General features: G+C 40.3%; 1 protein-coding gene across 1 annotated transcript in view; it reads left to right on the top strand.

The window, feature by feature from the left end:
• The window catches only part of LOC145242561 (uncharacterized), a 277,151-nt gene that overhangs the window by 71,593 nt on the left and 192,632 nt on the right, over positions 1-12,926 (top strand). The window contains exon 2 of the mRNA XM_080105652.1: positions 7,455-10,818. Within this exon, the coding sequence (XP_079961778.1) occupies positions 7,455-10,818 (3,364 nt within the window). The remainder of the gene's footprint in view (positions 1-7,454; positions 10,819-12,926) is intronic.

Below are 12,926 nucleotides of genomic sequence, written 5' to 3'. Positions count from 1 at the left end.
ATTATATGTTTGTATGTGTTGTTATAGGTATCTTTTGTGTATTTGTGGTTATTTTTGTATGTTGTTGTATATATATATATATATATATATATATATATATATATATATATATATATATATATATATATATATATATATGCACACACATTTCTCTGTGGAAATTATCTTTATTCACTTATATTTCCTTTTTACATATACCAATCCTTATTTAAAAAGCTCAATGTAATTACAGAGCATATAATGAATAAATGACAAAAGTCTATATTCCAAATTTCATTGTGTTGACCATGTTGCAATTTAATTCAGTTTACATTTATAATTCTTGACAGTATCTGTTTCGTAGTACAAAATCAATCACTTAATTATTATATCAATGAGGGAATCGATTTTACCCTAAACTCATCAGAAGAAATAGCAATAGTCAATTCACGAAAAAGAAATAAAATGCGTTTGGACATGATTGAAAAATCCGAAAATTGGAAGAGAAGCTGCAAATACCTTATAGTTTGGTTACATTACGCCATTTTGAATTTATTTCTTATCTATCTATCTATTATGTATGTATATATGTATGTATATATGCATGTATATATGTATGTAAATATGTATGTATGCATATATGTATGTATATATGTGTGTATATATATATATGTATATATGTATGTAGATATGTATGTATGTAGATATGTATGTATATATGTATGTATATATGTATGTAGAAGGATAGTTTTTATGTCACATATGCGTACTTTCATGTGAAACTAAAGCTGGGTGAAAAAGTCACCTAGGTGCACACAGACGCACAACGCTTAACTGAAGAGATGACAAATTTGTGTCAAGAAGTAGCAGTCATAGTGTGTGTATGTGTGTATGTATGTATTATGTATGTATGTATTATGTATGTATCATATATGTATGTATGTATGTATGTATTATGTATGTATGTATGTATGTATGTATGTGTGTATGTTTGTATGTGTGTATTGTGTATGTATGTATTATGCATTAAGCTGGTCTGCAGTTTAACTTGTTGCTGGCTATCTTGCTCTTGCTTGTTGCTGGATCTCAACATTTTGAACCGAGGGAGAGACTTAGCTGTCGTACAAAGCCAAGACCCTGGAACATCTCCCTCAGGCATTTGTCTATAAAAATGGTCCTGTGGCGATGGAAAAGTTATGACGCATGGAGGCTTGAAATGCTGGAAACATGTAATAATTGATCTCAATGACCGTCTTCAGTATCATGTCTGCGTGAGCGTGTGAATTCACCAGTAGAACTAGGAAAAAAAAAAAAGTCATTTCTGGGCTCATGGACATTAAGTGTCTGAGGGAGTGGCACTCGTCTGACAAGACGTTTGCAATCATCATTATGTTTGTATGTATGTATGTATACATGTATTATGTATCTATGTATGTTGGTATGTATGTTTTTATGTATGTATGTATTATGTATGTATGTATTATGTATGTATGTATTTATGTATTATGTATGTATGTTTGTATGTATTATGTATGTATGTTTTTATGTATGTATGTTTGTATGTATTATGTATGTATACATGTATTATGTATGTTTGTATGTATGTTTGTACGTATGTATCTATCTATCTATCTATCAATCTTAACGCAAATTCCTATCTATTTTCTGTTTATCTATCCATCTAACTATCTATAAACTCGTTGGGCGGTAGGATTTAATGTGTGTTTCTAATTACAATTAATGTTTGCCAATTTGTAACTGTTTAATTTCGTGTACTTTGCGTCTATAAACGCTTTTGTCTGTTCATCATCACAAAGATCTCATAAGCATTAAACCTTCGTTTTCCCACCGGCCCAACCTCCCCAGACCCCAACCAATAACCGAACGAGGGTCGGGGGTCGGATTGGATTCATCTATTCCAAGCTAATGGCTAACTTTAAACACTATCCCATTATATAATTTTTTAGTTGTGAGGGACTCATTAACTTTTGAACTTCCGGCATGCGCTTCTTTTTCAGGACGGCCTCACTAGCGAGGTCAACTGGCGTTGTCCGGTTAATAATAGCTTGTTCAAATTAACCTTTCTTTTCGGTTAACCCCGTGGGTTGAGGAAGGTGAGTAATATTTAGTTTATAACCGACGTGAGTTTATAACATCCGGTTGAAATGTCGGAAAATCAACGTCTACCAACAGCAACAATTAAGGAGAAGGATATACACGCGTGTACACACAAATTAGTACACCTCACACGCACTGCATATATATACTAGCATTTCAGCTCGGCGTTGCCCGGGTGTTTGGGGGTGTATGATTAGAAAAAAAAAGTGGTAAGTAGGAAGGCAGGCTCGAACCCGTACCGCAAAAGAGGAAAAGAACGGGGGAAAAAACTGATGTATTTGCATTGAAAGTTGAATTATTGTAGCTCATTTGGTAGAACACCATACTGCGGATGGTTATGCCATGAGTTAGGTCCTTACTAGAACCCATGCTGATGAACATTGACCCCTTAATCGCAAAATTTCTGCCCGAAAATCAATCACATCCATTTTCCAAAATCTCAGTACCCTGTATATCAAATTTCGAGTCTGTAGGCTAAAAATTGACAGAGTTATTGCGTAGGGAAATGTACACAGACACACACACAGACAGACACTTTCACTTTAATATATATACTAGCATGGATGCCCGGTTTGCTCGGGTGCTTGGAGGTGTATGCTGAGCAAAAAAGAAAATAAAACGGTCATTTTTTAAAACTTTGACCTCTATTATGAACCCTTAACATTTATTGTTTTGGGCTCAAATTGAGTTATTAAGTTAGATCCATGTCCAAGGAACCTATATCTAAAATTTCAAGTGTTTAGACGCCAAATTGTCGGAGGAGTTTGGTAGAGTTTTCAAAGGTCAAATCGTTCAACTTTGACCCCTTAGAGTAAAATTTCTGGCCGAAATCCATTCACAACAATTTTCCCAAATCTCAGTACCCTGTATATCAAATGTCGAGTCTGTAGACTAAAAATTGACAGAGTTATTGCGAAGGAAATGTACACAGACACACAGATACGTTCACTTATATATATATATATATATATATATATATATAGAGAGAGAGAGAGAGAGAGAGAGCGAGAGAGAGAGAGGGAGGTGAGGAAGGGAGAGATAGATTCAACACTAGCGCACAAATACATGTATTTAGTGACTTTAATGTCCACCACAAAAACTGGCTTGGATTCTCTACTTATACATAGCTTCACTATATCTCAGTCCCTATCATAAATCGTTACGTTTCCAACCCGCTTCCCTGACCAGGAAGAACAACACGCATCACTTCTAGATCTGTTTTTGACCACAGTTCCCGATGACTGCATAATGAAGGCCCACAGCCCACCCGGGAACACTGATCATGCAGTGATAATGGTTGAAATCGCCCTAAACTCTAGAGCCAAAACTGAAGAGCCAGTGCTCAAAACAACGAGATATTATAAAAAGGCTGTCTGGGAAGCCATCAGGGAACTAATCAGAGATGCCCCATGGAGAAATATTTTTTCTCTCCCTGCTGAACAGTGTGCAAACGAGACCACTGACTGGTTCAAAACTGCAATCGAAGCGCATGTTCCCATGCGGAAATTTTTAGTAAGCCCCACTCTCCCCAATGGTTTACGTCGATCTTGCGGAACTGCCATTGCTCAAAAGCAGCATGCATACCGTAGGTTTAACCGACATAAGTCCAGTTCAAACAGACTGAAGTATATAGAAGCTAGAAATAACGTTAAGAAAGAAATAGCGACAGCTAAGAGAGAATTTACGGAAACCGCTAAAAAGCGCATCGAAGCACAAAAACTAGGAACTCGAGACTTCTAAAAAATCTACAACAGTGTAGTAAATAATGGGCAATCAACAATTCCCCCACTAACCAACAATCACAAGGTTGTCTCCTCAGCAACCAACAAGGCTAACATGCTTGCCAGTCGGTTTGCCTCAAGCTCCACATTGGACCCTTCCAACCACCCCCTACCTGACTTTCCTATGCGGACAGACGCCACGCTAGACGATCTGAAAATCACCCCTGCTAAGTTGCATGCTATCATAAAAAACCTTGACACTTCAAAAGCATGTGGACCCGATCTTATCCCGGTTGTGCTATTAAAAAAGTGCTCAACCGAAGTAGCTCCAGTTCTCTCCAAACTCTACAAAAAATGCCTTAATGAATCTTGCTTTCCGGCCTGTTGCACAACTGCTTCTGTTGTACCAGTATTCAAGAATTTTGGCGAAAGGACTGACCCATCAAATTATCGCCCAATTAGCCTCCTCCCATTTTTTGGCAAAATATTTGAGACCTTAATTAACCATGCTCTAGTCCATCACCTTACAGATGCTAAACTTCTGACTGACAAACAATATGGATTTAGACAAGCCCGTTCCACAGCAGACATCCTAACTGTGATCTCTGAACGTATATACCATTCACTGGACAAAGCGGGGGGGGGCAGAGCGGCAGCTCTAGATATATCTAAGGCTTTTGACAGGGTATGGCATGAGAGTCTCCTCAGGAAAATTAGATCATCCGGTATCACGGGTAGAATACTTAACATAATTAAATCCTTCTTAAATAAGAGAAAAATCCAGGTTGTCCTCGACGGTCGTACATTTAAACAATATGATATAAATGCGGGGGTGCCCCAGAGTTCTATCCTTGGACCTCTATTGTTCCTGATATTCATAAATGACCTCCCCCACAAAATTGCCTCTGAGATGGGTATATATGCTGATGACACTACACTCTATGGAATGCACGACAGGAAGACGAATGAACACATTTCTAAAGAAATGAAAGAAACACTAGAGGAAGACCTCCAATCCGTGGTGGAATGGGGACAAAAGTGGTTGGTCGCGTTCAATGATGCCGACTAAACTAGTTTCATACAATAATTACAAGAAACCCTCTCTACCACCTATAGCAATGGCCAACGACTCTTTATCTAAGAGTACATCTTTCAAACTCCTTGGCCTAACGTTCACATGAGTTGGAACAATTACATTGAAGGCATTGCCAGGGCCGCTGCAAGACAGGTGGGCTCTCTCTACCGTGCTAGAAAACTACTGACACCCGAAAGTATCCTGTACCTCTATAAGGCCACCATTCGCTCATGTATGGAGTATTGCTGTCACATCTGGGCTGGTGCATCTGCTACTATTTTCTCGCTCCTTGACAAGGTTCAAAAGAGAGTCGCAAACCTGATAGACCCTGAACTGGCATCTAAGCTTCAGCCTCTGTCCCATCGACGAAATGTTGCATCCCTCTGCCTTTTCTACAAGTATTGTAGTTGTGAATGCTCTGACGAACTGCAATCACTTGTGCCCCCATGACGTGAGCACCCTCGACAAACCGGACAGGTTGCTAAATCCCACCCCACATTGTAGAGATCCCTAGATGTAAAAGATCTTTTTACTCCAATAGTTTCTTCCCCAGAACCGCTAGACTCTGGAATTCCATTCCAGGTCCCTGCTTCCCCAACAGTACTGACGTGCAGAAGTTCAAGTGTAACGTGAACCGACATCTTGCTGCCCTTGTCCCTGATAGTAGCCTCCTACACCAAAGTGGCAATTTGCCTTGTTTGGGGTGAAAATGTAAAAAAAAAAAAAAAATGATATGCAACGTTCACGACTTCCGCCGTTCGAACACTGGATTGTCTAATGTCTGCACCCGAATCGAGCGTTTTTTAGTTATTAATTCTCTTCATTCTCCTGGCAATTGTTTCCCCTATCTCCCGGACATAAAATGGAGTCAAATGTGGCTTCGTGACTGGATTCGAATCTCCCGACTGGCGAGAATTGTAACCCCTTACACTGATGATTGCGTAAGCATAAAACACTAGTATCCGTAGGCATAAAAGAATAATTATATATATATATATATATATATATATATATATATATATATATATATATATATATATATATATATATATACTCTGTTGTTATAATACTTTTGACCAGGAATTAACTCTATTAGTAAAAGGGTGATAGTGATTCTTTTGGCTGTTATACTCTCGTTTTTTTAGAGGGGGGTGATAATGTAGTAGTATTATTAGTATTTTATGTATGTACGTTTTCTGCTCTTTATTTCTTTCTATATTTCTTCAACGGTTATTTTTTCCTCATTTCTGTTTTTAACTTTCCAGCTTGAGACGTTTTCTTTCTTTTTTTACTTAATCTTTTTAACTTCGTTAATTGAGACTTTATTTAATTATTATTGCTAATGTGATACGACTACGTATGCTACAAACTCGATAACATTGCCGACTCCCACGTTCTTTCCATGGTCTCTTTTTTCTTCATTTTCTCTTCTAGCCGTGTCGTCGTCTTCCACATTGGCGCCAAGGTGCGGGGGGGGGGGGCGCACGCGAGTTCATAATTATAAAAATAATTAAAAAAATAACAAACCACGAAAACCACAAACTCCAAAACATTTTGCAATATCAATTGCACTTTGTGTGTGTGTGTGTGTGTGTGTGTGTGTGTGTGTGTGTGTGTGTGTGTGGGTGTGTGTGTGTGTGTGTGTGTATGACACAATTGACTTTCCACGCGCTAACGTCTACATTTACCTGTTGTTAAGGCCGCGTACATCAGTTGATGGAATCTTATTTCCATCTTCAGAAGCTTTCTCGATCTGGTTCAAGCTACAATTAGTCTCCACCTGTGTTGAACTCGCAACGGTCGTAAACTCTAACCGTCCTCTACAGTCGCAAAACTAAAACTGTTCTTAAACGGCCATCAACTGTCGTAAACCGTTGCGAAATTTCCTGCCATTTCTAAAACCAAACTTTAACATACATATAAACTAATCCATCGTTCCCCTTACCACATCACTTTGATTAACAATTCTATTTTCACGTTCTTGTATGTGAAAAATCAGCCGCAAAACTAAACTTGTTCGTAAACGACACTCAACTGTCGTCAACTGTCGCAAAACGTATCGCCACTCTTAAAACCAACTCTAAAATATATTAAGTAATCATTTGTTCTTATTACCGCACTATCTTAATTAACAATCTTATTTTAGTTTTCACGTGTGCCAAAAGTCAGTCACAAAATTAAAACTGTCGTAAACCACCCCAACTGTCGTAAACCGTCGCAAAACTCATCGTCACTCTTAAAACCAATTTTAACTTTGGTCGTTTGTTCTCCATATCACATCATCTTGATTAACAATGTTATTTTAGCTTTCTTGTGTGTTTCTTTGTGAACAACTTCTTAAAGCATTTTCTGCTGATAAACTTATTCCCTTTTTTTTTTGTCATGCGAATTTTTTTTTTTTTTTTTTTCTTAACTTCCTAAAACTTTGGTTGGGTCGATAATATCACAGGAACATTAGCGAATTATTTTACCGTTATGTTTTACAGAGGTTTAATCGTTATTTATTTATTTATCATTATTATTTTTTATTTATTTATTTATTTTTTTTTTTGTTCTTGCAGGCCTACATGATGCGATATGGTTATTTGAAATGCAAGCCTCATAGCAGAAAGAAAGGGAACCGATATCGAAATCACTACCGCCAGTTTAATCGACCTGGCTCGCATCATCATCAACAGCAACAATTGTCGCAAGGCTCAGGTTCCTCGATAACGCTGAACTGCGACAAGCAAAGCGTATCGCAGGCCATCATGAACTACCAGCGCACTTATCACCTGCCCGTCACGGGTCAGTTGGATAAAGGTACGAAGAAATTAATGTCTGAGCTTAGGTGCGGCAACCGAGACCATAACGATGGTGTTGCGGATGAAGATTTTCTACAGGCGCAGCGGGTTCTCTTACAGAAGATCAGACCCCATCAGCAGGCTTTGCAGCGCTCTAACCGACGCTTCGGGCGCAGTGCCGAACTGAGAGTTAACGCCGAGCAAGAAGAACGTAGAGAGGGTGCTAACGACCCGATTGAAAAGGTGAAACCGTTTGACAACAAAAGATACACGATTGTTTCTGGCAAAAAGACATCAACGTTAAACCCTCTGCACGAATCTCGGCCATACACGTCTGTTCAGAAAGAAAACAACCCTGGCGAGGAATCCTTCTCGTCGAGGGTATCGACCGGCGAAATCCTATCAGCGCCTTTTTCGTCGATCCAGACAACTACGAGGACGTTTTTCGACTCTCTCCCACAAAAGTGGTCGTCCAGTTTTAAGGAAGTATTAAAAAAGTACAGGACCAAAGACGACCAGAATACGGTCGTGTTTAATAAGGATCATAATTCGGGCAAATTTACTTCTTATGAGGGCAAAATACAAGCATTTAAAGGCTCAGTAAAGACTGACAACATTGCAACAAATAGTGGCACGAACAAATTGTTTGATTATAAAGATAGTCAAACCAAACGGCCAAAAGCAGCCGGCTTGAATTTACAAAGAACTAATGTGTACTATAATAGACGCCGTCATCATTCGATGTCGGACCTAACAACGGGATTTTCGTCCCAGAATATGGATACCAAAGCTCCTGTATCCTCACCCCCTTTATCCTCACCCTCCACCACATCGAGACCCCGAACGGACAATGTGCAAGCTCGAGCGGTAGAGGTTGACTTTAAAGCCGACAGTGTTTATAATTACTTCGACAACAACGAGGCTCGTTCTACGGTGCATACACAAACGGCGTTGCAGTCACCATTACCACAGCGACGAAACGTGTCCCAACAGAACAATCCCTTATTATCAACGTCTCCTCCGCCAAGCCCGAACCACTCCCTAAACAATTCGCGTACTCCCACCCTTCCCGCTTCTTCATCTCACATTAAATCGACGACTCGAGTTTCGCACACAGACTCTGGGGCGACCGCTAACCCCATCAGACCCTTGGATGGCGACAGGTCCCTAACGAAAGGTAACTATAATAATAATAATAATAATAATAATAATAATAATAATAATAATAATAATAACAACGGCGAAATAGAAACCGACGGAATGAATGGTTTCAGTAGTGCTAGTAGTAGTATTATTATTAGTAACGTTGTTCCAATGAACAGAACAACTACGACAACGAAGACGACGACGACGACCCTGGGTGTGACAAGATCGTTCCCAGGGTCGGAACCAATCGACCATGTGATAGACAAGAGCATTTTTAATGAATCTCTTCACAATGATGCGGACGAGGCAGCCTTAACCGGCGAAAGCAAAGATAGGCTATTACAATCTACTACTACTACTACTACTACTACTACTAAGAGTCACGGGGTTAATAATCGAAAATCACGGGACCGGAAGTGGAGAAAAACTCAGGTTGTTCCAATTGAAGGTCGTTCAGATGAACGTCAGTATTATCCAGGCAGGGTCTATTCTCGAGGCGTCGATTACCCCTCTTTCGCCCGGACGGTAAATGCCGGGTCGATGGGTTCGGAACAGCCGCAGACGAACCGCGAAGCTGAATCCCATCGATGCCGGCAGCGGCGACACCACCAACACCATCGCCGCCGCTGCCGTCGCCGTCGTCATAGTCGTCGACACGGACGCCATCGTAAAAAAGTGCCGCTGAAAAGCAACATTCCCTCCCCGCAATCCCACCCAGACTCACACCCCAATTTATCGTCTTTCAATGCTTCCCAACCCCTATCGCAACCGCCACCGCCTCCATCACTGCAATTATCATCATCATCATCGTTCTCATCTTCATCGTCAACATCATCTTCATCATCAATGCAACGATTAAAAAGATCGCTGTCACTTCCGAATCCCGTGACGAATCGAGTTCGGGACAGGTCGCGACCAGAATCAAAGTCGGAGTTTCAAAATACGGGAGTGGTGGCCGAGCGGGACCGCTCGAGATTATTGCATCCAGCAAACACGAAGTCTTTCACGCGAGAAAGCCCAGCATATCAACCTACCCTTACCACACCGCCTTTACCAACGCCATATTCCGAGACACAAACTGGGACACCGACTTCGCCGGCTCTTTCCTCTTCTCGACAACCACAAACCTCTCCTTCATCTACCTTCTCCGCAGCACCCCCCTCGGCAGATAAGCCCTGGCACCCCTTTCAACATTTTAACTTTAACAAAACGCCAAGGTCGACCCTTAGGGCATCGGTAATAGACAATACGCACCCAGTTAAATGGTCAAGAAAGAGGAGAAGTCGGCTTGATATTAGCACCAAAGGACATGTCGATAAAAGAGTCACCAAAAGTGACCGAATGAAATCGAATGTGAATGAAAATTCGGACAAAAATGTCGAATTTGGAGAAAGCGAAAACGATGGACGCTATGTTGGTATTGTAAATAATAATAATAATAATAATAATAATAATAATAATAATAATAATATGAAAGATAATGTGTCCTTCATACGGCAGCGTAGGAAGGAACTCTTACGGCGTCGTCCCGCGTCAGTCGCGACGACGCCCCTCCTCAAGCTGCGCGAAGGTGGGTCGCCGACGACAAGATGGTGGAACAAGCCTCGAACTGAGTCACTATTCTTATCCTTGCTCCGATACGGAATGAGCCCTCAGGAAAGACACCATGTTCAGGTTCGGACGAACTTTCTGCACCGGGCGATAGAACAGCTGAAAAAAACTGACCCGCTTTGGCTCCGCGGAGCTCCGGCACAGGAAAGGACTAAACGCTCGCTGGTGGTCAACAATGCGACCGGCTGGGGTCAGATGTTTAAGAAGAAAGTGATCAGATGGCGTTTGCTTTCCTCGGGCTATAGCAGTCGGATTCCGTTGGAGGAGCAACGTGCCACGCTCACTTTGGCCTTTCGCATGTGGAACGAGGTGATACCACTTAATTTTATGGAGGATCTTACAAGTGATGTGAGAGACGTGGATATACACATCGCATTTGGACGAGGTAAGTGAAGAGTATCTGCTATACATCCGTTCTTTCCTACAGGGCTTTTCTTAAAGAAATAGATATTATTCTTGTTTGTTTGTTTTTTAATTTTTGAGATGTGAATTAATAATTCAAATTATTTAAGATATTCGTACTACTTTGTTCATCTCGAGTGTTATTCCCACAACGTTTCGATCGATGTAACAAACGACCTTCTTCGGGTGTATCTTCTCGATCTCGGGAATCTTTCTTTCGAAATCGAGAATCTGCACGAAATTTCGAACTGAGACTTCAATCCCCAGAAAGGTTGAAACCGGCAACTAAATTTCACCAAGGCCTATATCCATTGCGCCACGGGCGATCCCTCCGAAGGTTGGAGATACTAAAATACAACTGTGAATTACTTAGGACTTCTACCCAGTCATGGCTGACGGATCGAGAGCATGCTGTCCCTGTGGATTAAATAAAAGGTTTTCCTTCAAAATTCCGTGCAGACTCGCGAGTTCCACAGGATATATCTGAAGAAGATCGGGGGTTACATCGGTAACGTAATCGTTAATCTTCTTCAACGGTATCGTTACATTTTAACCCTTGGACCCACACGTGTATCTGAGACAGTCACAAACTAACAAAAAAGGAGAGAAATGCGACTCGGCTTTTTTTTTCAGTTTTAACAAAAATCATTCATTGCCAGTTTTTTTTTTAACAAAGCATTGGATATTGTTTTAAAAGTCTCTTAGTTCATCACGTCTGCCATGTAGTTTACAAAACCCTGCCATCTCGACACGGGCTTAAAAGTTTTTTGCTGTCCGAAGCCACATATTTACCTTACGTTCTTTCCGGTCCTTGCCACGTGGTGTATTTTTCCCCTCATTTTTTTCTTTTCCTGCCCTTCCTCCTCTGTGACGTCACTTCGCGCACGGGTTCGGTCATTTGCACGTGTGTCGTGCGGTTGCTGATGCTACAATGCAAGATGAGAACAGCAGAACCCAAATAATATGGATTTGTTTGGTCTTTCTTTGTTTCTTTCTTCCATTGTTTTTTTTTCGTTTTTTTTTCAATGTTTCTTCTCTTGTAAAACTCATATTTTTATTTGAAAATACGGAACGAAAATGCGACGAAGATGAAGTTTGTTGAAAAACCAAGTGAAGTATGCATAGTTCCTCGTGAGTGCACAGTGAACGAGGCATAAAAATGTTCAGCATTTACTCTCCTCCACCCAATTAGCCCCAAAAGTCCCCAGGGGACATCAAATCATGGTGAAAATGAACAAAGGATGTAGTTTTAGGCTTTAACATATGTAAATTTAAGTTCTGTACCATCATTTCACCCCTCCACATTTATCCCCAAAAGTCCCCAAAACTGCTAAATAGACATGCACAGAACATTTTGAACAAATATGGTAAAATAGTCCCAAAATGAAGTGTTTTTATTAGCCCTAACAGAGTCTCTGGGGCACACCCAAGAGTTATCACAAAGTATAGACAAACAAAATTATATAGAAATCAGTTAGTTACAACTTTTCAGAAAGTTTCATAAAAATCCAAGGCATCAGTTTTTTTTTTAATAAGCACAAAAGTGTCAATTTTAGCCATTTAAACCCGAAAGGCACCCCTAGGGGGCAACCGGAGTTTTCCCGGAAAATCCGTTCTGTTACTTTTTTTACTCATATCATGTTTAATGTTTGTGCAAAATTTCAAAAAATTCCAAGCCGCAGTTATTAGGAAAAGCGCGGACAGACGAACGGACAAACGGACAAAGGTGAAATTACAGGTCCACCCTACTTTTGTCGGGGGACCAAAAACAACAATTATGAAACAGAATGTTTACCTGTATTGCGTCCGCTAATAGATATGTACTCACCTAAATATCCTCTTAAACGTGTTACACAACCCAGGCTTGAAAGTCGAATCAAACATATTTAATTCATACGTTGAGAAATGCTATATTAATTCATATATCTCTTGAGAAATAAACGCTGTAGCTATTTACTTCCTTCCCACCGTAATAAGCTGTCACACAAGGACGGAAAGTGAGTGAAAATCAAGCCAGCACCCCTAAAAGTTGCTTGGGCACTCCCATCAACATTTCTTGGTAGGGGAGCCTCGAACAGTAAGCCTTAAACT

The sequence above is a fragment of the Euprymna scolopes genome, chromosome 21 (genome assembly GCF_053919585.1).
Source record: "Euprymna scolopes isolate OS-2025 chromosome 21, ASM5391958v1, whole genome shotgun sequence".
Taxonomy (NCBI): Eukaryota; Metazoa; Mollusca; class Cephalopoda; order Sepiida; family Sepiolidae; genus Euprymna; species Euprymna scolopes.
The sequence above is the reverse complement of the archived record's forward strand: the minus strand, read 5'-3'. Positions and strand labels throughout refer to the sequence as shown.